Source organism: Arachis ipaensis, chromosome B6 (assembly GCF_059453495.1).
Source record: "Arachis ipaensis isolate K30076 ecotype BB chromosome B6, ASM5945349v1, whole genome shotgun sequence".
Taxonomy (NCBI): domain Eukaryota; kingdom Viridiplantae; phylum Streptophyta; class Magnoliopsida; order Fabales; family Fabaceae; genus Arachis; species Arachis ipaensis.
In genome coordinates, this window is record NC_142441.1 from 105,873,040 (window position 1) to 105,900,431 (window position 27,392).

At 34.7% G+C, this 27,392-nt stretch overlaps 1 protein-coding gene and 1 long non-coding RNA gene across 4 annotated transcripts; one reads left to right on the plus strand and one right to left on the minus strand.

Annotated features, from left to right (window-relative positions):
• The first annotated feature begins 16,769 nt into the window (after window positions 1-16,769).
• LOC110263407 (uncharacterized) lies at window positions 16,770-19,505 on the plus strand. Of its 2 annotated transcripts, none has more exons than XR_015885833.1 (3): window positions 16,770-17,332; window positions 17,936-18,085; window positions 19,370-19,505. It is a non-coding gene; the product is annotated as an uncharacterized LOC110263407 (long non-coding RNA). The 2 variants fall into 2 exon arrangements; XR_015885834.1 differs by having other exon boundaries at window positions 18,008-18,085.
• Window positions 19,266-27,069, minus strand: LOC107604674 (aberrant root formation protein 4). 2 transcript variants are annotated; one of them, XM_088489897.1, is made up of 16 exons: window positions 26,738-27,069; window positions 25,338-25,783; window positions 24,728-24,904; window positions 24,261-24,410; window positions 23,371-23,443; window positions 22,223-22,401; window positions 22,020-22,079; window positions 21,736-21,886; window positions 21,573-21,632; window positions 21,364-21,485; window positions 21,267-21,293; window positions 21,017-21,088; window positions 20,767-20,844; window positions 20,363-20,563; window positions 20,197-20,248; window positions 19,266-19,636 (listed from the first exon to the last, which is right to left on the minus strand). In XM_088489897.1, the coding sequence occupies exons 2-16, from the start codon at window positions 25,428-25,430 to the stop codon at window positions 19,413-19,415; spliced, it is 1,719 nt and encodes a 572-aa protein (XP_088346023.1). In that variant the 5' UTR covers window positions 25,431-25,783; window positions 26,738-27,069; the 3' UTR covers window positions 19,266-19,412. The 2 variants fall into 2 exon arrangements, with proteins under 2 accessions (XP_088346023.1, XP_016161805.1); XM_016306319.3 differs by having other exon boundaries at window positions 21,214-21,485.
• Between the last annotated feature and the right edge of the window lie 323 nt (window positions 27,070-27,392).

Sequence of the window (27,392 nt, forward strand, 5' to 3'; positions counted from 1 at the left end):
ATGTCTAGTGGATCTTGTTTGAACTACTTTAAATTAAGATCCTTTCTTGCAAGGCTTGACCCCTTTTAGTACATCTTAAACTTCTTGAATGTTCTTCTGAGATAGTGATTTCAAGTATACTTTTGGAATCTTGTTTTGAATTTTATAAAGCAAATTGAATTCTCTTTGAAGAAGTTCCAAATCGAACTTATTTTTCAGTTGCTTGGTTATGATTGAAACCATTGTTCAAATTTTGGCAAAATTGTTTTAAGGTTGGCATGCACTATTTTAAATGAAGTTTTGGAAAGCTTCCTTATTTAGTGGAAATTGGTTCGTTTGTAACGCATCACTTATTTCCTTTACCAAATTGTAAGCAAATTTTCACTTCGGAGTTTCTTTTCTAAAAAGAGTTTAACTTCCTCTTTCGTACTTATTATAAATGTTAAACACGCTTGTTTGAATATGGACTTTGGGAGTTTCTGAACAAGCATTTGATTTCTCTCCTGAGTTTTGTGAATTACTTTTGGTTAAGATCGTGCACTTAACTAATTTTCTAAAACATTTGATGAAAATATTTTAGCTCTTAGCCAAGCCAGTATGCATCTTGTTTTTAAAACACTACATGATCTATTTCAACATGAAATTGTATTGAAGTGAAGCCACGTTTATGCTATTGCTACTCTCTTGAAGAATGTTTGTTGCTCAACTTTTCTTCTAGACTGCAAAGTGGTTTTTTCGCAAGTTTTCGGCTCTTTCATGACCAATGTATTCGAAAGTATTTTTAATCATGCTCTTGAGTTCTGTGAGCTTTGTCTTGGGTTTGAAATATTCTCTTCTGTAAACCTCATGCTTCCTCGACTCAGCTTGAGTTTGTTTCAAACTGATGCGTTGGTTTTCTTCTTATTGATCCTATTGAACTTCTTTGATCTAAGGGTTATCTTTGAAGTTGTCAATTGAATTGTGTCTAGCAAACTTCATTTCTTGAACATCCTTGTTTATCTGGAATTGGATATATTCTTTCAAATCTATGAGTATTGTCTTTGACATTTGTCTCTCCTTTCTAAGATCTCGTATTCTTCTGAGTAGACTCGAGAATTGTTTTGATATCACGTGTGATCTGTAGACGTAGTAACGCGATGCGTTAGTTCTTTAAGACGTGATATGTGCATACGGAAGTTGAGGCGGTAGGTGTGCAACGTATGAGTTGTGAGTGTTTTGTTCCTTGCGAACGGGTTGCGGTTGTCAGTCTTGTGGTCGGATATGGGGATTGAAAAGTGCCTGATGAGGTTGGAAAATTGAAGCCCTGAGGCTGATATGAGATTAGTGTACGGATGTTAAGCACGTTGTTTTAACCCCATCCTGTTTTATAGCCTTTGATGCCTTGCCCTACTATCACATGATTGACCCATGTTATCTTTTGCATCAAGCCTACCTTGTAATGTTTGCTTTGCAATCACACTCCTACCTTTGCACCCTTATGCATATGACGATCAAAGTATTTGAAAATCGTATATATATGATTATATTTTGAGATATTTTTGCTTCTTCCTTAAATGTGTTCAAGGGTGAACTGTTATGGAATTTCTTTCATTTTGTATCAATTTTCGAGAGCAAAAATTTTTATAAGATGGGTAGAATGTAAGACCCAAAATATTTGAAAAGTCTTATTATGATCAAGTCTCAAATCCTACAGTTATTTATAGCCTTAATTTCAGGGATTATTTTATTAAAGATAATTAAGGCAAGTTTTGATTTATTGGATTTGAGATAAGTTATGATTATTATCCAATTTTATAGTTATTGGATTATTTTCTATATTTAAAGTATAAGGTTGATAGTTATGAAATAATAAGGATTTTATATGATTTGGATTAGATAAATAATATTTTAAATATTATTACTGCTATTTTGGAAAATGAAGAAATTAAGTATACTATTTCTAATTTTTAGATTTGGGCATTTTATTGAAAATAATTTGTGAAATTGGTGAGCAAATAGTATGTTCTATATATAATTAGTGTTGGATTTAATTTGGGTTTCAATTACTATATTATTCCCAATTTTAAGTGAAATTACCAATTTACCCCTAACCCTAAAACCCTAACCCATGACCCGGTAACCCATTGTTTTCCCCATGCCCCAGCTGCAGCAGAAACCCCCCTTCTTCCTAACTCAGCAGCAGCGTTTCTTTTCCATGATGGAAAAGGAAAACAGAAATAGAAAAGAAGATGAGGGGGAATCAGAAGCACAACACCCACGGCGCACGATGTCCGAAGGAGAAGAAGAGGAGAGGAGAAAGGAGGCTGCGCCGACGCGTCGGGCTTCATCACTGCCGTCGCGTCGCCGTCACTGGCCCTACGAGTGGCCATCCGCACTGCTGCCGCCGTTCCGCGACAAGAGGATGTTCGCAGAGGGTAGCGTCGGAGAGAGGGAGAGGCTGAGCGTGGGGCTTTCGCCGTCCTCCTCGTCGCGGACTAGCTCGTCGCCGCCGCTGTGATGCTCGCGTCGTCGTCCTCCTCACCGTGGAATCTGAGTCCTCGTCATCCACGGAGGGTCGAAGAGAGAAGCTTGAATAGGAGAGAGAGAGAGATCGGCGGAAGGGGGATCTTGTTCTGCAGTAGTGCCTCCGCCGTCGCGGGTCCTCCGCTGCCCTTCCACCATCGCCGAAGTCATCCATCACCGTGGCTTGCTGTTCGAAGCTGCTGCCTCGCCACTACTGGAGGTCTGCCCCGATCCGGTTTGAAGGAGAGGACGCCATTGAGTGGGGGAAACGCCTCTGTCACGCTCCTCGGTCACTGGTGGTGGAGCCGCGTCGCCGTCACCCCTGGGTTGCTTTTCTTACCACCGCTGCTAAAACCACCGCCGAGGCTTTTGCCGTTTCTGCTGCCGGAGAATGCAGCTTAGCCACCGGAAAACCACTGCCGGTAAGGGTCCTTGCATTTGGTCTTCATTCCTTTCTATTCATGGGTCTTTATCGTCATGACGTTGTTGTGCAGTCGCGGTTGTCGGAGTCTTATATTGCCGCTGCCGCTTGAGGCGGCTGACGGAGCCGCTACCAGGTTGATTTGGAGCTGCGGCTGTTTTGTTAATTCAGTGAGTATTTTACGTTTCGAAACATCCGCGTTAATGTCTTGTTATGTATATTAAGGTCTTGCGGTATTATGGTTTTAGGAGGTAGAATTCGGTTTGTTTATGCCGCTTGTAGCTGTTTCTACTTTCGAGAGGGAGCAAGCAGGGCCGAGGTTCTAATTGTCGGTGATTTCGGGCTGAGCAAAAAGGAATCAGTTAACAAGTTTGGGTTATGGCTTGCATTTTGAGGTAGGGGCGCTTTCCGAAAACTACAGTTTATTATTGGAATTATTACATATGGATACTGATGTGAGATATGGTGTAATTAGTGATTGTATCTGCCTTATTGATTATTTGATTGACTCGAATGATTATGGGTGTTGGCTTGGCTGAATTATTGTGTGGCTTGTGAAATGTAATGTTTGAAGTTGATTCTTTAAATATTTGAAATGAGTTTAATCCGTTGAGGATTGGTTTGAATTGAGTCAATTATTTTGATGATGTGAAAGATAGAATGCTCTTGAAATTCAGCCTGAGTTGCTTTAATTGCTCTGGTTTTGATAAATGATTTATTGCTGAACCGATTCTTTAAAGCTTTATAAATGAGTTAAATCGGTTGATATTGAGTTGATCTCGAAATGGTTTTCTTGAAATATGCCACTGAGGCGGCTGTTGAAAAGGAATGAGAAATGGTTTAGTTGGGACCCGAACCGGGTGGCAAAAGTCCAAGTTTTAGGGGAGGTGCTGACGAAATTTCTATAAAATCCGAGTCTTTATTGAAATGTTGTCTGGAAAATGATGAGTTAAAGACTTCTACTATTTTATTTGAATTATCAAGAAAAGGATGATTCATGTTTTCGAAATGAGTTAGTAAAGAGGAAATTGTGATTTAGTCTTGCTTCTTAAGAAAGGCATTGTATCTCTTTTAGGAGAAAGTTATTTAGATGAAACTTGTGTTTTAAAGCTATTTGAATGTGAAAAGGGTTTATGCCTTTGAATTTGACTTGGGGGTTTCAATTAAAGAAGTTTCAATGACTTTGAAAGAACCTGAATGTCTATTGACAAGTTTCATTTTGAAATGTTTTGAGAAAGGGTTAAGTACTCTTTGAATTCTGAATTCTTGCAAAACTAAAACAATTTTGAACAGTTGAAACATTCTAGAATTTATCATGGGGGTTGAAGTCGGTTTTGCTTAAGTAAAGGAAACGGCTTTAAAAGAAGTAAATGATTACGTGACTCGGTTTGGCTTAGATCCTATTTGCTTACTCAAATAAGAAAGCCAATGTTTTAATGATTTTAAATGAATTTGGCGAAATGAGTTATGTTATTCTCCCCTAAAGACTTGGGACTCTGCCGAGAAACTTTTGTTATGAAATCCCATTGTTGTATGGGTGATTTTGAATACTTTGAAATAAATCCTTAACTTGCCATGGTCTTGGAAGTTTTGGAAAGAGAATGCCGAGAGTGGCTTTGTTTTAAAAAGGGAACTCACTTTGAGTAAATTTGGCTTATGAGCCTGAGATGATTTGAGAAACGAGATTTCTAAAGCCAAGGCTGAAAAGAGTTGAAACTTGATTTCAAAGTGAAGCGATTTGAGAAAAAGTGATTTATGGCTTAAATGCCGGTTTTATGAATTTGATGATGTTGGATGGAGGAAGTGCTGTTTTGTTATGGGCCGGAATGGCTGTGTATGATTATGAATATTGGCTGGTTCTGGATTGAACCATGAGCCAGAATGGCTGTGTATGATATTGATTTATGGCTGATTGCCGAATGAGTTATGGGCCGTATGGCTGACTATGAATTATAAATTTAAGCCGGATGGCTAAGATGGATGTTGATCCATGGTTGGGACTGAATGAATATATGCTTGAGATACCTGGGTAGTAGCAAGGGTTGTGGTTCGTCCCACTTGCTCCAGGTCAGAGATTGTAACGCCTAGGTACTAGCGGTAGTAGTGGTGATTCCACTCGCTCCAGGTTGAGCTTTTAAACACCCGCCTGGGTAGTAGCCGCAGTAGTGGTTGTTCCACTGGCTCTGGGTTGAGCGGGTAGTAGCAATGGGGTTGTAGCTCAAACCTACTTGCTCCGCGAGGGGTGTTTCTGTCCATGGTTAGCTACCAGGACGTGTCGGGTTGGCTATATAACCGACAGATGATATCATCAGCCACTAGGGACAGGCATGCATCATATGCATTTGTGTGACATTGATTGGGTGTGCATATTATACTTGGTTTGCCTATGTGATTAATTGCTAACTGTTCTACTTGTAATAACTGTTTGTTTGTGCTTGAACTTCCTATCTGTGCTTGCATCTGGGACTCTGTTGGATTGTGGTGATTGGTTGTTGGTTGGATTGTTTGGGCCTAGGGCCATGGTTGGAAAGAGATGAACTGATGGTTGATTTCGGTTTTGTGTTTCTGGTTTGGAATAAAATTATGAAAGGCTATTTTGGTTCCGCATAGATAAACCGTTTTGAAAGGCTTTTGAGTTTTTGAGAATTGAACGGTTCTTCTTTCCGAAAAGATTTCCGACTTTACTTTCATTGTAAACCGTTGTTTTTGAAAAGAGGCGTAAGACGGTTATGAATCACTGGTACGGTTTATCTTCATGTATCCTATTACAGTAATTCCCAAAAACCATCTACTGAGAACGCTTTCGAGGATGATGTTCTCACCCCCTCTACATTTTTTCCCTTTCAGGATATGGGCGCAGAAGTCACGAAGAGTTTATTTAATTGTTGTTGTGATACTCTATATTGTTTTAGTTATGGTTTATTGTACCCTCGCCTTTATCTTGATATAATCTGTAAGAGGGATAGGAATTGTATTGGTTAATGTCTGTAATATTATTTATATATATGTATGTGTATATATATGGATGTACTCTTTATGAGTTTCTGTAAGTTGTATGGTATGTATGGACGTACGTTGTATGTTATCGAACAAAAGTACTTTTTGGGAGCGGTATTGTGGTTTAAAGTTTCAAACAGGCTCATATTTTAGTATTAAATAGTATAAGTGTCGTCGTAATGTCCGAGCTATTAGAGTCGCGCAGCCGGAAGTGTGAGCTTTGGTAGTTAGGGTGTTACAATCAGCACAACGAGCAATATCGACGTTGCCGCTTATATGGAAACTGAAACGATTACTGAGCATTGATTCAAAGAAGAAGCTGAAGGAAACGATCAGAGTGGTGGACAATGTGGTCATGGAGATGATAGGGCAGAGGAAGAGGGAGATGGCGACGACGACGGCAGGTCTTAACAAATCAGACTTGCTATCTAGATTCATAGGATCCATCGAAGACGATAAGTACTTGAGAGACATAGTCATTAGTTTTCTAAGTGTGAATTGGTTGAGAACAAGTTGATGATTTTTCTTCTTGTGAACATTGAAGTTGCAGAGTGTGCATTGTGTAGTTTGAAGTTACAGTATTAAACTGTTAGTGTTATGCGAGATATGATGAAAATTGGGAGAGAACAATATCATTTCCGAACAGAAGAGGTCAGGGACCATTTTGTCTCCTGTTAGAATTTTCAGGGACTATTTTGTCCTCCGTTAGAATTGACGGAGCAAAGGATCTAAGTGACTGACGGAGTTAATTGTTAGGGACTAATCGAGTAATTAATTTTAGTTGGAGACTAAAGTGTCTGGTCCAAAATTCGTTGAGGACCAAAATGGGTAAATACTCTTAAATTGTTGAACAAAATTTTAACTTATATTATTAAAATAAGTGTGTCAATTTACTTTTGAGAAAATTTCACTCCCCTCTTCTGAAAGATGCTAAAATGACATTCTCCTCCCCTATATTTATAAAATGTATATTTTTCTTTCCTTTATTTGTAAAATGTACATTTTCCTCCCTTAAAATTTAGGGTACTTGTCCTACAGGATGGTTTATTATGATTTTTTTGTCAGAATGGTTCATTACGAGTTTATTTGTCTATGTATATAATTGGTTAGGGGTTTAAGTGTCCCGTTGAAAAAGTTCTCAGGGGTTTACTTGTCTTACTTTACTGCAATAAGGGTGTTTTATCCCTTGAAATGGTTCCTTGACACGTAATCATTTAACATTACATGTAAGTAAAATTCGTTAATTCTAGATGGAAAATTTAACTAAGGGACCAGAAAATCTAAAAGAATTAGTGATTAAAAATCGCATTGTCATTTTCAATCAATGAGGAGCAGGTTATCATCTTGAATAATAGTTAGGTCCAAGATGGGGTTTTATTCTTTAGTTCAAATATAATTTTAATTTAACTTGTAATCCTTGAATAGTTTAAAAATAATCAGTTTTTGTCAATGTTCTGAAAACCGGACCGGACCGGCCGGTTCAACCGGGTTAACCGAAAATCGGTCATCTAGCCAGTCCGGTCCACCTATAAAACCGCGCTGCCAAAAACCGGTCAAAAAACTGGTCGAACCAGTGATTAACTGGCAAACCGGATGAACCGGTCTGGTTTCTTCAAGTACCGGTTTTCCCCCAGTCAATAAAAACGGCATCGTTTGGTTTTTTTTTTAAAAAAAAAGAAAAAAAGAAAAAACGCCTAAGAGTGAAGATTGCGTTGCAGCCAACCCTAAATCCCTAATCACTAATCAATTAAACTCTTCCAAGAAGGCAAGAACACTCCCACTCCCAAAGTCCCAACCCTAAGCTCTTCTAGGCTGGAGCTTCTGCATGCAAAGGAGAACCGACACCGTGAATCGAGGGTCACTGTCGCGGATAGTCCGTCACCGTCGCGGGTCGTCGCCCACCGCCGCGGGTCGTCGCTCACGGTTCTGTTCTCTATTTTGAGGTTCGAGCTTCTGGCCTTCTGTTCTCTACTTCATCTTGCAGTAAGTTCTGGTTTCTGGCTCTTTCTTCTGTTCTTGGCTTCTTGCTGTTTTCATTTTTTGTTCTGGGCTTCTGATCTTCCGTTTATATTCCTGTAATTTTTTTATTTTGTTTCTGGCTTCTGTTCTTCTGTTCATTTTGTGTTCTGGGCTTCTGTTCTTGACTTCTTGTGTTCATATTCTGTTTTTATTCCTGGCTTCTGTTCTTCTTCAATATATCAATTATTATATGATTAATGAAATGTTAAATAAATTTGTTGCATGTTGAATTTGAGAATTAATTTGATGTATGTTGAATTTGAGAATTTTGCTCTGCTCTGTTCTTCTATTTCGTTTTGTTTTCAATTCTGCGCTGTTCAATTTAGATGGAACAGTCACAAAATGATCAGCAACAACAACATAATGCTGTACAAGAAATTTGGATTTTTTATTTGCGTTTTACAGAAATTTTCAATTTGTTTAGTGTGCAATAGCATTGCTATACTTTGTACTAGGGTAGATAATTTTCTATGTCAATTGATAAAGTGTGTGTTCAGGCCCATTGTTGGTCCAAACTCCAAACCCTATAACAGAACTTTGTTATGAATGAATTATCTTGTTTTCAATGGATGCTGATTGTTGCTTGTGTGGTTTGTTTGTTGCAGAAAGTACAAAAGGTTCTTTTGCAATCCGATGTTCACTCAAGATCTGCTTGAGTTTTTTATTTATTTTGAATACTATATATAATATTTTGAATTCTGGATTCTGGATTCTGTGGTTCTGAATTTTTTTTTAATGCTATATTCAATGTTGTGATTTGTATATTGAATTTTTTTTATAATTTCACTGTATATTTAATTAAACCGGTTTAACCACGGTTCGACCCCGGTCAGACCAATAAACCATTGAACCAGTCGGTCCGGTTCTCAGAACCTTGGTTTTTGTGGTAAATTACTAAAATGGGTATGAAATAAAAATTAACGCTGCAATGTAATGAGGTAAAATGTGGTATTAATTTTTTTCATATTAAAAGAGCTTTTTTCTAGAAAAAAATGTTTAAAATTTTAAATTTTTTTTGTCAAATTGATCAAAAATAATAAATTTTATTAATCTCATGGTATTATATTCTATACTAAACTTATAAAATAATAGAACAATTTTTACGTGTGTCTGTGAAAATATTTGATAAATTTAATATTGCCGCATAATATACTTGTTTTTATGGTCTTACAGCTACTAGTGTTTTCTTTTGTAGGCATTAGTTTCTAGTACAACTCATGTTGGACAGTCACTTTATTCCATAGATATTGATAAGATATCTAACTTCAGTGATAAAATCTGCAAGAGGTTAGGTGATCTGATGCAATTTATTTGCAAGCTAAGTTATAAAAAAATTATTAGTTATAATCATCGAATTTCACCTTGATAGGATAATTCATAGACTACCTTGAAAGAAAAATGATATTTGGCTGTTTCTTAACTTAAATTCTCTGAATTTTTTTCTTCTATGATTGTTGAATATCATGAAAACTTTTAATTATTATCATGGCAACTAAATTTTTTCTTCGAAACAAGTATCCATAGACACTACTTTGTTTCTCTCAAGAAATAAAAGACTTACTTATGAACATATCCGAAAAAAAAGGGGAAGAGTTCATCGAAATTATCGATGTGAATAATCTCTGCAATTAGGGGTGAAAATAAGTCAGACTATGTAGTTAATTAATTTGAATTTTGTCTATAATCTGTTATAGACTTGTTTTAAAATATTAATTTTGACCTGTTATTCAATCTGTCCTTATCTAAAACCTATATTAAAAGGTCTGATAATTATTTTTTATAAAAATAAAAATATTTATATATAAAATGTCATATTTAATATTTATAAAAAAAATTAAACTTTTAAAATATATAAAAAATATTTATAATAAAATATAATAAATTTAAAATATCTCATAATTTTGTTAATAATAAAAATTTTATTTATATATTTAATTTTGTTTTAACAGGACCAGACAGGCTTGACAGACCAATAAAACTAATTAGTGAGCCTAAACTTAGCCTATTAATATATTAAGACTTTTATAAGAACTTGAGTTAGTGCCTATTTTATAATAGGTCAGGCCAGACTAGACTAAACACAGGCCAGGCTGCAAGCCTCTGGCAGGCCGCTTGACCTTTTTCCACTCCTATCTGCAATGTGCAATGTGTAACACCTCGTTACCCTAAGCCTTGCCTCTAGCCGTAAAGCAAAGGATAACAAAGTGTTACGATAGTTCTAAAGCTTATAATATATAATATATAATATATATATCCAAGAATTTATATAACTAGAAGCCTGATGAAGGAGTAAAGCTCAAAGTTGCATAAAATAAAATTTCGAAACGCGAAACGTTCACACACGATAACTAAACGCGTAGGCACGGACAGAACAAGACATAATATATATAAAACCTTGTAGATAGCTCCAGGATACACAAGTTAGTATATATATATATACACCAAAAAGAGGACTAGTCACAGCCTGCGGAGTTTAGGTCAGCTAGTCAAACTGAATACAACAGAGTTTTGAAATTTAAAATAGTAACGACCTATCTCTCAAAGTTTTTTAGAAATAAAGCCTCTAAGGCAACAACATTAAATATACAAAAGGTGAGAGAATACTACAACAAAAGTAAAGTGAAATAAAACATAAGGAAGATCATCTTCTGCTCAGTCACCATATCCGCAAACTCACCATGGTGGGTTGCGACCTGCATCTGAAAATAACAACATATGGTATGAGAACCGGAGGTTCTCAGTATGGTAACAGTGCCCAATATATAAGATGTAAGGTTCTGGGACGCCAAAGACAATCCTAGAACTTCACATCAAACAGATATCCAAGCTTAACAAAATAAATAACTTAAACCATAAACCATAAATAGGGTTATCTAAACTTAGGGGATTTCTGACTAATACCAATCACACCGTTATATCTCACAGCCTTCGCCAACCTAACCTCCGTGTGATCCCATCGCCACCGCCTTCCGATCATCATCAACGGCAGTAAAAACACATTTAATGCAAACAAGTAAAACACAAATAGTATTCATGTATAACAGGTAAATCAACTAGCATTTAGACATATTATTCAAATAGGCATAACTCAAGTAATCAAAGAAAACAAGCAGATAGAAGATGTATATGATGAATGTCTACTCTATTTGGCTCGTGATATCACTTATCGGTTCAAAATGCCAACCTGACACATCCCCGGGATGTCGCTTTTCTGCCACGACCAGGGTTATAGTGCCCTGCTCACTCTTTCTAGTGCCCAGCACTTTATCTTGCGCTTCGTGAGTTATAGTGCCCGACACACTCTTTCGGGTTATAATGCCTGAGTTCACTCTGGCGGCAGAAAGGTTATGTGAGCAGGAGACTGCCACAACCCTTACATCATAATGTAGGCGGGAGACTGCCTCGACCCCTACGCCGGCACCACTACCTCGACAAGCGGGAGACTGTCACAGCCCTTGCCCGAGGCGCATAGCATCTTACCAAAACAATGAATGTCATGTGAGCGGGAGATTGCCACAGCCCTCATATCCGAACGTAGGCGAGAGACTGCCACAGCCCCTACGACGGAGAACAAAGCATATCACAATAACATAATCCATCTCAGAGGCCACTGCTCATAGCACAATTTCGTTTATACTCATTCCATTAACCATAATCCTTCATTTTCAAATTCCAATCTCATCATCCATCATCAATATATCAATTTCATCATCAACCCTGCTCTCCATTAGTTCACAAGATAAATCCACCCAACTGACATACCAAGCCTAAGTCACCGTCTTCTAAAACCCGTATATAAATCCATTAATCTCAAACATAAACCCATCTATACTAGTCTTAAGGCCTAATTACTAGCGATAAGTCTTAAGGAGAAGTTAAAGAAGTTTGGAAAGATAGAGAACCTTTAAAAGTGAAGAAAAATACATTTTCAGCAAAATAGGGGTCTCGCGTACATAAACACCCTGTTCGCATACACAAGGGTATGAAAGTGGGTGGTCGCATATGCGACACCCTGCTCGTGTACGTGAGTGTCCCAACCCGAATGGGATGCTCGCGTCGCGTGTTAACTGTCCGCGTACACAAAGGTAAAAAAATCTGCATGTTTGCGTACGGATGCAGTTCTCGCGTACGCAAGATGTCCAACCCGAATAAAATTCTCGCGTCGCGTGCACTCTGTTGCATACACATGCTATACCAGACTCAGAAAATTTAAAGCTACAGAATTCCAATTTTAAAATACCAAACTTTAAATGATCATAACTTCCTTTACGAAACTCCATTTTTCTCAAACTTTATATCATTTTGAAGCTCTTGAAATAATCTTTAATTTAAAATAAAAATCATTCAATTTCAATATCTGAGGCTCAAGTTATGATCCGCTAAAATTCACCAAAAATAGATTTTTACCAAAAGTGACAATTCTCTAGTTTTTCCAAAACTTCTAAACCAAACCAAATCAAACACACTCAAAACAACCCAAATATCCATAGCAAACACTCTCCAATTATTTTTCAATCATTCAATCACTTACACCATTTTAATAAACACCCCAACTAACCCCAAATTCAACCTAAAACACAACAAAGCTCCTCAATATTACAATTCAATATTTCCAAAAGTCATCAATATTACATATATCAAATCTCTCATACATTTAATCCCATTATCATCGTTCTATATCAAAACTCAACATATCATCAATGCTCATCATTAATCATTCTTGGCTACCATCAATTCCCTTCAACATAATTAATCATCAATCCCAACAATTCATAATTAACACTATTTATCATCATAAATCATCAATCATCATCATATTAGAATCCACTACAATCATACCTCAACACATACATTTTGTTCATTCTCCATAACATACATATGCTACAAACACAACCCAAACAAACATACATTTTATTTAAACCTATCTTAAGGTCAACTAGCCTAAGTGTCTAGAAACATTACATATTACATAAAGAAAATCGAAACTATACCTTAGCCGATTCCCATGCAACTCAAAACACCAAACTCAATCTCAAAGCTCCAAAACCACCAAGCTCACTTTAACAAACACCAAATCTCAATCTAACATCATATAATATATAAAATCATCACTAGGGCTAATCCAAAACATCAAACCACAAGAGTTTGAAGAGACTTACCTTACCCAACGATATTAGGGATAAAATCCAACAATAATCAAATTCTAGATCACCTCTAAACAAGCAAAATCACAAAAATAAGGATGGAAACTGGAGTAGGGATTTCGAAAATCTTACCAATTTGTAATAAGCCATAAATACTTGCATTCAATAATTCAATTTGAAAAATCTCCTTTTAACCATGTGTTTGGATGATAGTTATTGAGCTGAATGATAAACAAACTAAGGGAAAAAAGTAGTTAATTGCTCTATTTTGGAAATACAAGAGCGTCGACATGTTAATTGTTCTGATTTGGGACTTCCAAACGTAACTCATGAGTTCACCACTTGTGGCTCTAAAGCCATTCATTCAGTTGAGGTGTATATCCGTACATTTTATACTCTACAGTCATTTATTTCTGTGAAGGTGAGAATGTATTTCAGGACAATTTATTTAGGAATTATCATTTGTAAGTATACTAGAAAAGATAGTGAAGGATTAATATTTAATTTCAAGCCATTATGGGATAATTAAATTTAACATTACCATACCCCATCCTTATTTCCTATCGGAGATGACACAAATTTTGAACAAAATCTACCCTGCTTGTAAATCTATTCGAGAAGAATTATCGAGCAAGGTCAGCTATGTTTTACTACTGCCAAATATTACTATCGTTAATTTTACTTTTTTTTTACTATGATTTGGATGTAGTTTTAGTGCACTGAAATTCTTTGTTGGATGTATAGAGGGATTAGGAATCAACTTTATAATAAAAAGTCGCTTATTGGCCTTTTCTTAGAGCATTATTAATTAATTGAATATTTAATTTGTAATAAGCCATAAATACTTGCATTCACTAATTCAATTTGAAAAGTTTTCTTTTAACCATGTGTTTGGATGATAGTTATTGAGCTGAATGATAAAGAAACTAAAGGAAAAAAGTAGTTAGTTGCTCTATTTTGGAAATACAAGAACGTCGAGAAGTTAATTGTTCTGATTTGGGACTTCTAAACCTAATTCATGAGTGCATCATTTGTGGCTCTAAAGCCATTTGTTCAGTTGAGGATGTATATCCATACATTTTATACTCTAAAGTCATTCATTTCTGTGAAGGATCTATTTCAGGACAATTATTTAGGATTATCATTTGTAAGTATATTAGAAAAGACAGTGAAGGATTATTATTTAATTTCTAGATATTATGGGATAGTTAAATTTAATACCCTATCCTTATTTCCTATCGGAGATGGAACAAATTTTGAACAAAATCTGCCCTGCTTGTAAATCTATTCGAGAAGAATTACCGACAAGGTCAGTTATGTTTTACTTTTGCCAGATATTACTATCGTTAATTTTACTTTTCTTACTATCATTTGGATGTTGTTTTAGTGCACTGGATTTCTTTGTTGGATGTATAGAGGGATCAGAAATAAAATGTATAATAAAAAGTCACTTATTGGCCTCTTCGTAGAGTGTTATTAATTAATCTAATATTTAATTTGTAATAAGGCATAAATACTTGCATTCAATTATTTAATTTGAAAAATCTCCTTCTCACCATGTGTTTGGATGATAGTTATTGAGTTGAATGATAAAGAAACTAAGGGAAAAAAAGTAGTTTATTGCCCTATTTTGGAAATACAAAAGCATTGACAGGTTAATTATTCTGATATGGGACTTCCAAACCTAACTCATGAGTGCACCAGTTGTGGCTCTAAGGCCATTCGTGCAGTTGAGGATGTATATCCATACATTTTATACTCTAAAGTCATTCATTTCTGAGCAGGTGATGATGTATTTTAGGATAATTTATTTAGGGATTATCATTTGTAAGTATACTAGAAAAGATAGTGAAGGATTAATACTTAATTTCAAGCTATTATGGGATAATTAAATTTAATATTACCATACCGCATCCTTATTTATATCAGAGATGGCACAAATTTTGAACAAAATCTGCCTTGCTTGTAAATCTATTCGAGAAGAATTACCGAGCAAGGTCAGCTATGTTTTACTTCTACCAAATGACAAGTCAAGGACTAATCCGTCGCGAATCTGAGCTCCATTTAAGGGTCTGCCGCTGGCCAATGGGTTACTACATACACAAGGCGGGATTCGAACCCCCGACACTTGCTTAAGCGGACGAGTGAGCTGACCACTCGACCAACCCAAGTTGGTTATGCACTGGGTTTCTTTGTTGGATGTATAGAAGGATCAGGAATCAACTGTATAATAAAAAGTCGCTTATTGGCCTCTTCTTAGAGCATTATTAATTATTTAAATATTTAATTTGTAATAAGCCATAAATACTTGCATTCAATAATTCAATTTGAAAATTTCCTTTTAACCTTGTGTTTGGATGATAGTTATTAAGTTGAATGATAAGAAAACTAAGGGAAAAAAGTAGTTAATTTCTCTATTTTGGAAATACAAGAGCGTCGACAGGTTAATTGTTCTTATTTGGGACATCCAAACCTATCTCATGAGTGCACCACTTGTGGCTCTAAAGCCATTCGTTCAGTTGAGGTTGTATATATCCGTACATTTAATATTCAAAAGTCATTCATTTCTGTAAAGGTAAGGATGTATTTCAGGACAATTTATTTAGGAATTATCATTTGTAAGTATACTGGAAAGAACAGTGAATGATTAATATTTTATTTGACCATTTTTAGATAATTAAATTTAACATTACCATACCCCATCCTTGTTTCCTATCAGAGATGGCACAAATTTTGAACAAAATCTGCCCTGCTTGTAAATCTATTCGAGAAGAATTACCGAGTAAGGTAAGTTATGTTTTGCTTCTGCCAAATATTACTATCTTTAATTTGACTTTCTTTACTATGATTTGGATGTAGTTTTAGTGCACTGGATTTTTTTGTTGGATGTATAGAGGGATTAGGAATCAACTGTATAATAAAAAGTCGCTTATTGGCTTCTTCTTAGAGCATTATTAATTAATTGAATATTTAATTTGTAATAAGCCATAAATACTTGCATTCAATAATTCAATTTAGAAAATTTCCTTTTAACCATGTGTTTGGATGATAGTTATTGAGTTGAATGATAAAGAAACTAAGGAAAAAAAGTAGTTGTACTTCAAAAAAAAAAGGAAAAAAGTAGTTAATTTCTCTATTTTGGAAATATAAGAACGTCAATAGGTTGATTGTTCTAATTTGGGACATCCTAACCTAATTCATGAGTATACCATTTGTGGCTCTAAAGCCATTTGTTCAGTTGAAGATGTATATATTCGTACATTTTATACTCTAATATTATTCATTTCTGTGAAGGTGAGGATGCATTTTAGGACAATTTATTTAGGGATTATCATTTGTAAGTATATTAGAAAAGACAATGAAGGATTAATATTTAATTTCAAGTCATTATGGGATTAATATTTAATTTGTAATAAGCCATAAATACTTGTATTCAATAATTCAATTTGAAAAATCTCTTTTTAACCATTTGTTTGGATGATAATTATTGAGTTGAATGATAAAGATACTATGGGAAAAAGGTAGTTATAAAGTAGATATGAAGGATAAATAACTCAAGGTGATCTATTTGCCTTCTATTTTGCTACAAGTACCTATGTCTGTTAGACTTTTACTTTCAAAATTAGGGTGGGAAGGAAAAGATTAAAACTTACATGGGATCATGGAATTGATGCAGGGCGGCAATATTTTCTCCAGGTGTTTATACTTTTAATTCTCTTTTTTTTAAAAGTTCCAATTAAAATCCGTAGTATTGTATATTTCCTTTCTATCATCTGATTTCAAACATAGAATTCGGCATCTGCGACAACAGATACTGACAAGACAATCCTTCATAAGCATTTGCGTTTTGTTGCCGACAACTTGTCAGTTAGTGGAGAGTTTGCAGGGTTAAATAGAATGGGCATGGCAAGACAAAGATAACATGCATCTATTTTATTTCCCTTTGTACAAACATGCTTTTCTATTAGTTTTCACATTTATTATTCCAGCCACATACTTTAGTTTTAGCAAAGATCAGGTTATGGTAGCCTTTAGAAATCTTGTTGAAATTCTTGAATCTTATTAAACAAAATCCTGGTAGTTCCTTTATACAATCTGCTAAGGTTGGAGTCAAAGATGATCTGCGACTGGAAGGCATCCTTGATGCATTGGCATGGGGAAACTATCCACCCATTGGGGCAAGCGGACAGCTTGAGATTATATATCCACTGAAGATAATGTTATCTGGTTGGTGAATACAATTCTATTTTCAAGGAACAAAATTTACAAGGTAGTTTTTTAGTATTTCAATGTACAAGTATTTTTAACTCTAAAATAAGTATCATTTTTTTCTTTTAAAAATAAGGATCGACACATCAGTGAGATTTACCATTTTATAAAACATTATTTTTCTTGTATATAAAATAAAAAGTGATTATTGTATAGATATTGTATAGATTTTTTATAAAGATGGCAGATTCTGAATCACATTTTATATAATTTCAAATGGTTGGTAGGATTTTTTAAATTAATTAATAATTACTCATTTTTTAATGTTTGATAATCTTGTCCCATCGGTAAAGGCATGCCATCTGTTGTTGATATAAATCAATATCATTACTAATGCTTTTTGGAGGTGAAAGTTGTCTTCTTAAGTATATAACAAACTCATTTCTCAATTGATGATTATATGTTCAATAAGCAAGTGACTGAGTGAGATCTGTCTTGGATAAGTAATTCAATTGCAAATTCGATTATATGTTCAGCAATCTTTCAAACATGGTGATTTTCATTTTGATTTAATATGAGCACCTCCTTATTGTTTCCATAGAAGATAAAAGTATGTCCTATCATAGAATTCACCAACTAGTTTTATGGTTATTATATCCAATAGGATGATGACATCTTATGATATTTATAAGGGAAGCACTAATCAGATTTTTAAAGATATTTATGGATTTCTCAGCACCAGCGAAGTCATTGCATCAGCTTCCCAAGCTTAAAAAGAAAATAGTTTTAAGGCCATAATGAAAAAGGCTAGCTGGTGAGCCTTTTCCTTTTTTTTCCCCTTTCATTGTTGTGTTTCTGCTTTCATTATTGATGGGGCTTCTTTTTTTCATGTATTGTAAAAGCAGGTTTGCCATTAAAAAGAACTGAGAAGTAATCCTTCTTTCAAATGAAGCATTGTGCCTATTACATTTTGAGTTTACTAACTGAGACAACGTAATTTGAAACTTAATCCATGTTTGAATACCCTAGACCATGGATCTTGTCTTGTTTATGGTAACAAAAGAAAACTTGGTTACACTAAGAGACATCAATATTGTGTCTGCAAATTATGAATTTTATAACATTCAAAACTTATTTAAGCTTAAATATTTTATATTTGTTTCAAAACTTTATAAAGAAATATTGTTATTGCAGAAAGTTAATAGAAAAATCGAAAAACAAAATGGTTACAAAATCAACAATCTTTATGGTATTTAATTTTGGTGGAATGTTAGTATAAACTATAAAGCAGTTTTATACATATCCAATTATATAATATTACATTAATAAAAATAACTATTTTTATACTAATATTATTTTTAACTCTTTCGTAATTTTTATTTTGGACGCTTTAAAAATTACTCAATGTTATAATTTCTTTTTAATAGAAATAATATATTCTTCCATGGATATAGAAACGCAATGAGAACATAGTTTTGATATTTCAAGATGAAGTACAGTAATAAAACAATAAAAAACGATGTGTAATTTATTTTAAATTGTTAAACTTAATAAAATATCACTTTCTATTAATCAAATATAATATTTTATCATAAAATAATATTAATAATTTGATATTTTTAGCTTAGATAAATAATAAAATGTAAATTAATAAAAATAAAATAAAATATAAAAATATAAATAATTTTAAACATACATATAAGTGTACAAAATATTATTTACACACCAAAATCAACCACCAAATATTTGTATATAAATATTTAAAATTTAATTTTTTTAATGTATATTTTATATTTTAATATATATTCTATTCTAATAACTGATTTTAGTATACATATAATATGATTATTAAGTGTAATATAGAATTTTGTTTATTTATTTTAAAATAAAAATTACTAAAATTGAGCCAAAAGAATACAAGAAGCTCGTTATTTTTTCAGCATACAAAAAATGAGATACTTTAAGTACCCCCTCTTTTCTTTTCCCATTGATCATTTTACACTCTTCATTCTCTTCTACAATTATTATTGTTGTTGTTGTTGTTCTAGGGCTTTATCTACAAGGAGGATTAATATTGAAACCAAATATTCTCATTCAGGGAATGTTTACGAAAGAGGACAACTTTGGTGAAAAAGAAAAGCTTATGTGGTAGATTGTTTAAGCTTCTCTTCTACAAGCTCAATGCAACGGTACAAAACAGGTTCAAGTGGATTCAGGGTACACACAGTGTCAACTGCAAGCTGATCATAATCATTCTTGTTCTCTGTCATAATCCCACTCACCAAGGTGCGCAAAGGAAGCAGCCATTCATTGTAGGCCTTCACTAAATTGCTCCTAGACAATACTCCAGTGCGGTTTGTCTTTCCTGATACAAATAAGAACCAAAACCTTCACTTTTAAGTTTGATTGAATCTGCCAACGACAAAGATATGCAAAAAGCGAAATTTTGTCCCACTAGACAGGATCAACATCGTGATCAGACAATGAAGTGATATCATAAATTGTTTACACTTTTTTAATAAAAAGTTAATCTTATTTCCTGTTATAGAAAAATCCATCATTCAAACGGTTCGTTGACTATAGTTTGCTACTCATTAACTACTACTCTCTGAGCATTAGCTGATAAATCATAGACGTTTTAGAGAAATTCTTACAAACTACTAGTTTAACATCTCATTGTTAGGCACGCTAACAATATAAGCAGTCTTACTTTGTTTAAGATATATTCATCTATCTATGGATTCCACTAAGTTTTACATATGCGAAAATTATACATTGTAAACTTGTGCTATGATCTATACGTTTTGATATTACCTGTAGATTCTGTCATCAATACAAATCTGTATAGGTTGAGTGCTGACAAAACCTGTAGGGTAGGGCATGATATTGTAAACTTGTGCTATGATCTATACGTTTTGATGTTACCTGTAGATTCTGTCATCAATACAAATCTGTATAGGTTGAGAGCTGACAAAACCTGTAGGGTAGGGCATGATACGTAATGCCGTAAGAATGCTATTAAGGTAGATGCACTTCATTCATGCTGCCAGAATAAAACACACGAAAGTGATGAAACATGAAGGAATAATACCGCATCACTCGCATCAGGGAGGGAAGGAGGTCCACCACGTGGGGGCCTTAGAACCAACTCCACCAACTCAAGAACACTTGGAGTCCAAAATGGCATATCGGGATGCGTTTCATTATTAGAGTCTGGGGCTTCTTTTACGGATGTACTGTTGCAAACTTCCATGTGCATTTCCCTCCTGACAATATCGATGAAAATGGCAATCTGCAAAAAGATGCAGAACCACCATTGGAGGATTTAACTTTTGACAGTTACTCCCGATGTTCCCTTTTAACTATAACCATAACTTTTCTGAGCATCATTTGATCAATGTATCCAATGTATCTGCATACATTGTGACAGATAACCAAAAACAAAGGGAGCATTTAAGCAAAGAACCTTAGTCAAACTCTGTTTAAAGAGATTACCATGGAGGATGAGTCTGTATTTGTAATCAACGCTTTCAAAATGTCAAACCTTCGAGTATCAGGAATATCAGTGAGTACCTAGTTTGAGCAACATTAGCATACTACCAGTAAACATCTCCTAAAGAAAAAGAAAAAATAAAGAGGTTGTTAAAATATCATGCATTTCAATCCGAGCACATGCACAATTCATAATGCATATGGCACAAAGTATCAAAAACTGGAAAGGTATTGTCTTGTATCGGAAACTCACTGCTTTCAGCAAAGCAAAGGATTTTTTTCTTACTTCTGGCTCTGGGGCATACATGATAACCATTTTAATAGCCTGTTCAAGTGTGAACATGTCAGTAGAACATATCAGTGTTTCTTTCCCCATTGAGAAAGTAAAACATAAAGCAATGATTAAAAAAGAGAAAAAGAAGGGAAAAAAATAGAACTGCATTAAACAACCTGCAAAGCTGTGAAAATGTTAGGCATATAAGATGACCATTCAGAATGTTCACCAAGATATTCTCCGGAAACGCATCCATCTGTGATGCAAAGCAAGAAGTTGATAGTATGTTTCTTTAGCTCCCATGGCAAATTGACAAAGGAAAGTACATGTTTTAATGTTCCTATTGCTTGCCATCGTTTGGTCTGGTTATTGTGAAGGTCATCCTTGATAGCAACCAAACTCTCTTTAGTGGCATGAGCAACCTCCTCTGAGACAAGCCCCCATACCACTGCAAGAATCAGAATTTGATGGGTTAGCAAAAGGAAATTGATAAAGAAACTAGGGTTCAATTACAGCAATAGTTTCGAAGACAAACCTGAAAGAGCAACACCATGTTTGACATGAGACAAACAACTCATATGGGCATCTTTATCTTCTGGATAATTGATGACAGAAAAAAAAAAGTCAGGAAGTGGTGTTAAATTTACTTTAACATTGATGAATTTAGAATCGAGAAAAGGTAACCCAAGCGTTACTACCTCCAAAAACAAAGCCAACCACAGTCTCAACATCGAAAGCAGTTAAAAGACTCATATATGTTAAACCACAATATGAAGATATTTGTGACAGTTCCAACACCAACAAATGACAGGTGGAATCTTTATAGCTTATGCTGGCCGAAAGAAGTGCCTAAACAGGATGCACATAAGTAATAACATATTAAATCACATTATAGATGCTAAAACTATGTCAAAGCAACAAATCTACCAAAAAATGTGGTTGGGAAAACAGATGCAAATAAGTGCAGTACAGAGACAAGTACCAGGCATTGGAGGACATATAGTCCAAGAAGAGCTCGGAGCTTCTCATTTGAAACACCGTCCTGTCGCAAAAAAAAAATAAAAAAAATAAAAAAATATAAAATAAAATAAAAAATATAAAAATAAAAAACACTGGCAAATATTGGAATCAGTGGCTAGAATTTTCCTATCAAATAAGAGAAACAAATCTTTCAAATTAACAGACCAACTTATTGCAAACTTCATATATAGAATTTGCAATCCCAACAGCTCTGTGAAATACACTCTCAAGTTCTGCATCATCTGCGTCATCTGAATCCAAAGCCACAGCCTTCAACACATTAAGAATGATCGGAACAGCCACTTGTACTTGCTCAAAATGACGCCTCTTGATGGAGGTAAAGACTGAAAAGAAGAAATAAGCATAAGCAAATGCTTGCAAGTAATATGGCTCCAAATCATTGCCAGTGTGTGTGACATAAATACTCATCCCAAAACTAACATTTAGCCTTTGAAGTTCATCAACAAATACACTTCATCAAGTCAATACAAAACTAATATTAAGTGGTAAGAAATGTTATCCGCTGGTTTTTATGATAAAATAAACAAGGCCATATATAATACAACTGGATATGAAAGTGTGGTTAAATATCAAGCTGAAGCTAAAGGCCTAGACAAAGATTTTAGATTTGATATGAAAGTCAAGTCTAAGCTATGACTTGTTTACTCCTCACTGTGTTGGAAGAGTATATTTAGATTTCAACGACCTATCATCTCAAATACAAAAAAAAAAAAAAAAAGTATCTTATTATCGTCCAAAAGAAGTATAATCGATTGTCATCCAAATCATGCCACCATACCCTAAGAAACACTTTTACTCAGGCTTATTAGTTAGCAGTCCTGCTCAAACTCTGAAACTCAATTCAAAACCGTATGTTCAACCCAAAAACCATAAAAAAAAAAACCCCCTCATAAAGACAATTCCAAATGCTGAAGCCAAAAGAACATTATGTTGCAAGAAATTCATATCTGGTATCATTCTTCTATTAGATATGTAACTGAAATCTGATTGGCAGCATTTATGTATTTTTTAAAAATTCATTTTTAGGATCCCATCATTTGCTTAGAAAGCTCAATTGATCGTACTTAACTCTAGCTTTAGAGCCACAATTGAAGAGCAGAAAGGAACGAGTATATTCTTTACACCAAGCCCTGAACAACTTAGATTCAACATAAACACCAAAGAAGAACCAAATGCATTAAATGAGTCCAATCATGCATTGCACATGCTAAATGAAACAAGAAAAAAAAAATAATCCTTCAAAACACTACATTGGAAGTGAATCAGCAAGGTAACTACTGCCAACAAATTACCCTTTGAGAGCCCTGATAACGGAGGAACAATGTAACTGGCAGCCTTGGTCATATTACTTGAATAACCTATTGTCTGTTCCAATTAGATTAACAGAAACATAGGATCAAGATATTAACAAAAATAAAATAAATTAAACATCAAACTTGCACTGACTGTAGTTCTTTGCATGTCAACTATGATATGATCATGAGAAAAACAGATACTTTCTTTTTAATGTAAATACCATACCATGGGATATAAAGTGATCTTCAAAAGCCAAGAAACCCCACAAAATATAACGGAAAATAAAAAGTTAAGAACTAGCAGGATGCGAAATAGAGATAAATAAGAGTTGACAGGGGTACGAGATGGGGTCTAATAAATAAATAAATCTGGAGACTTCTTTGCCCACCTTTCTAGTACCCTCTGTATTATTGACCATCGGATTCTATATCGAGATTGGTTTGCCAATCATCTATTGTCAACTAGGAAGGAGGCACCGTGACAAGAACTGGCACATAGTCCACAAGTGAATACATATAAAGCATGATTTCACTCAAGTAACCTCCTTCTACTCTGGCTATGAGGCAAGAAGACATTTAAAAATATAAAAAGGAAGCATCTATTAAATAAAGAAACAAGAGGATCATTTTTGTCTTCTGAAGAGAAACATGTTTCGGGTTGCTTCTCCATTCAGAAATACATCAAATTGGTCCATCAATGTTATCTTAAGGCCATTAGTTGGTTCTGGAAGTGACATGGAAGTCTCTGTAGCACGAATCTGATGGTATCCAATTAACATTAGAGGATCAAGTTGATATTTCTGGTAAATGCAAAAACAATCTGATGTTGCTTGTATCTTTGAAAGACTAACGTAAACATTTACTCTTAAGAAAACATATAAACTCACATTACAAAGAATAGAAAGCATATCCCTTGGACCACATTTCTCTAGAAACTGATCAATGATGCTGATTGCCTTGTCTAAAAATCTGTTCGAAATGCCAGCAAACTTGGAGACGGCCTTTGGTAATTCAAAGGAAAGGGCATCAACAGCTTCCTGTCACAACACCAAATGAAGAAATGATCCAGAAAGTCACTCAAAAAAAAAAAAAAGAATTACTACAAAATTAGCGCACATCTAAACTACAAGCTTAAAATAATACATGATCCAAACATTAAAATGTTTAAGGCTTTAGGCTTTAGGCAAAGTATACTATCCCTAATCTCCCTTTTCTAGACCCATAAGAGGTTCTTGTTTAGCTAACAACAAGATGCTATCAATAGACATATTTCTCTATTCATGTTATTTTATTAACTTAGAATTTAGAAATCGTAGCTGCAAAACATGAATGAAAGGCCGAAGTTTAACCTCACCTGGGCAAGAGAAGGAGAACATATATATTGATGGATCTCAGTGAGAGCATCAAATGCATCATTCTGCGCAGGCTCATTGTTTAGGTCTGAAAGAGCGGCATCCGATAAAGAATCAAGGAAGTTGACAAGCTCTGAGATTGTGCTGTCAGACTCATGGATATCGCCAGCCTCAACCAGCTACAAAGTGTAAAAATCAAAGCATATCAAACATGCTTTTCATTTATTGCTCCCCAAACCATAACAACTATAACAATAACAAATTCTTCTTCCACTATGTGAGTTCAGCTAATGTATCTCATAATCCTATACTGTAGTAGTAAACTAGGTCTATACTAAAATCATTAAAATCTAATAAACTAATAACGCATTATAAAGCTTTTCTTTTTCTTGATTCATAAATTTAATTGCTTACTTCATCTATGCTCTAGCTTGATTAAATAAAAATGAACAAAAACAAAGTGTTAAGCTTGATCAAAGTTGTTAATTTCATTCGAGTTTAGAAATGATGCAAGCATTCAATTGAAACCAAATCAAATTAACTAAATAACAAAGAAAAGGGAAAAAGATGAAAGGAAAAAAGGTCTAGAGGTTTAGAAGGGATTGATCTTACTTTAGAGCATGATTGTAGAATCCTTTGAATGGTATTCTGAGTTTCAGAAGCTTGAAACGACACAGTTTCACTCTCTCCAGACATGGATGACATCAGAGTATTATGAACAGAAATCAGAACCACTGCAAGTCTCCCTCCACAGCTTCAACCTTTACTACCCGACCATGCATCACCACCATTTCCATCAAGGGTTACCAAATCCCCTTTTTTTTATTTTTCTTTTTTCTGGAAAAAGATGCCAAGATGGTGAAGAGAAGACAAGTTAGCGTGCTGCAATTTCAGTTAGCAACACTGAAGAACCAGGTGAGGACAAATCCGTCTTTTCGGCGTCTAAGCAGCAGGGAGTGAGACTGTGAGAGTGAGTTCCAGCAGCTACTACTCACTACTGGTCATCAAACCGTTTTAGTCACTGGTTCACTGATCCAACCGGTCCAACCGTGATTCAACTGGAAAAATCATTTTAGAATAAAATAATAAATAAATTATAAATAAACATTCTAAAATATAATTATATTCTAATATAAATCTTAAAATATCTTCCAAATTTAAAACACTACATGAAATATCATCAACTAAAGCTATATGATCTTATCAAAATACAAACTCAAAAGTTAAATAGTAAAAAGAAATATTTAAATATTAAATGCCAACATAAAAATTTGTTATCAATCATCAAAATTCGCAAAAACTTGTTAAGAACTCAACATTAGAAGCCATTAGTTTCAACTTTAACAGAATACAATTTCATGAACAATTAGGGTAACTCTTGGTCTGGGGTCTGCAGGGCACATTCTTCGCTTAGGTTTATCAATGATGACTTTCCAACATTAGGGTATCCAACTATTCCAGCTCGAACCTTTATACAGTGACATGAATAATTCACTTCAACTTAGTTATATTCATTTGAAACAAGTACTAACGAGTGAGAATTAGTGTAAGACTTAAAAAGAAAAATAAACTTATCTTTGTAAAATGAAAAATATAAGAAATAGACTAAAGATTATACACAGCAATCACATAGATTATTTTGGTTATGCAATTTACTGATCCAAACTTTCACTCAAACAATGTGTAATGCTGCAACAGAGAAAGAAGTACAAAATTACTACCCATACGGTTTAAATTATGTTTTCCTTGTATGGATATTAGATAATGAAAGGAATTCTTTTGAGCAATAAGAGAAATTCTTTTGCCAAATAATTATTAAAGGAATGACACAACTAAAATTGACAATTAATTGTTACATAACCCAGTGGACGAGGAAGCATTCCAATTAATTAAGTGAAAAACCCAGTAAGTACTGAAAAATCAAGCATCAACCAAGAAGTTTGCATAACAATACTTGTCATTCTCATTCCAACCAAGGTAACATTACTGAACAGATAAACGACCTCCCTCACCTTATCATCCCCGCACTCGCGACGGCGACAACACACGAGCCACCAGACCTGACACGGGGATCCATCTCTGTAGCGAATCTCGCCGGGAACAGCGCCTCGTCGAGCCTTGCGGAGAATGCAAAGTCGAACGCACCGTCGAAGAACGGCGGGTTGTGAGGGTCAGCGCGCTGGACAAACGCCGACGAACTAGTGGCTGGCGCCAGCAGAGACGCAGGGAACCTCGGAGTGGTTAGAGGCGGCGACGGTGTTGTTGGAGAGGAGAAGCAACAGTTGGAGGCAGGGGAAGAAGGGGGAGGCTGCTGAGATCTAGGGTAAAATTGAAAAATTAGGGTGTTTATTGTTTAGTAAAACGGCATCGTTTAGTAAGAACCGGCCAGTTTCGGATCCGATCTAACCGGCCGGTTCTTGGCCGGTTCAACAGTTTCTAGCCGATTCTTCAATTGTCGGTTTTGGATATAAGACTGGACTATTAATACCGTCGGTTTTCGGTTAAACCGGTTCGACTGGTCAATTCGATCTTATTTTCAGAATCATATATTTTTGTATTATTCAAATTTTTAATTTATACTGTTATTCGGGCATTCAAGGAAAAAACTTATTGTTTTATTAAACTTAAGATAATTTATTAATAGAATATGATTTCTATTTATTATTA

Coding starts and splice junctions, on each gene's coding strand:
- LOC107604674 (XM_016306319.3), bottom strand. CDS start 25,430: ATGTCATCCATGTCTGGAGAGAGTGAAACTGTGTCGTTTCAAGCTTCT. Junction 20,845..21,016: donor CCTTTGCTTTGCTGAAAGCA/GTGAGTTTCCGA, acceptor TGCTCAAACTAG/GTACTCACTGATATTCCTGA. Junction 20,249..20,362: donor TCCCTGATGCGAGTGATGCG/GTATTATTCCTT, acceptor CCTACCCTACAG/GTTTTGTCAGCTCTCAACCT.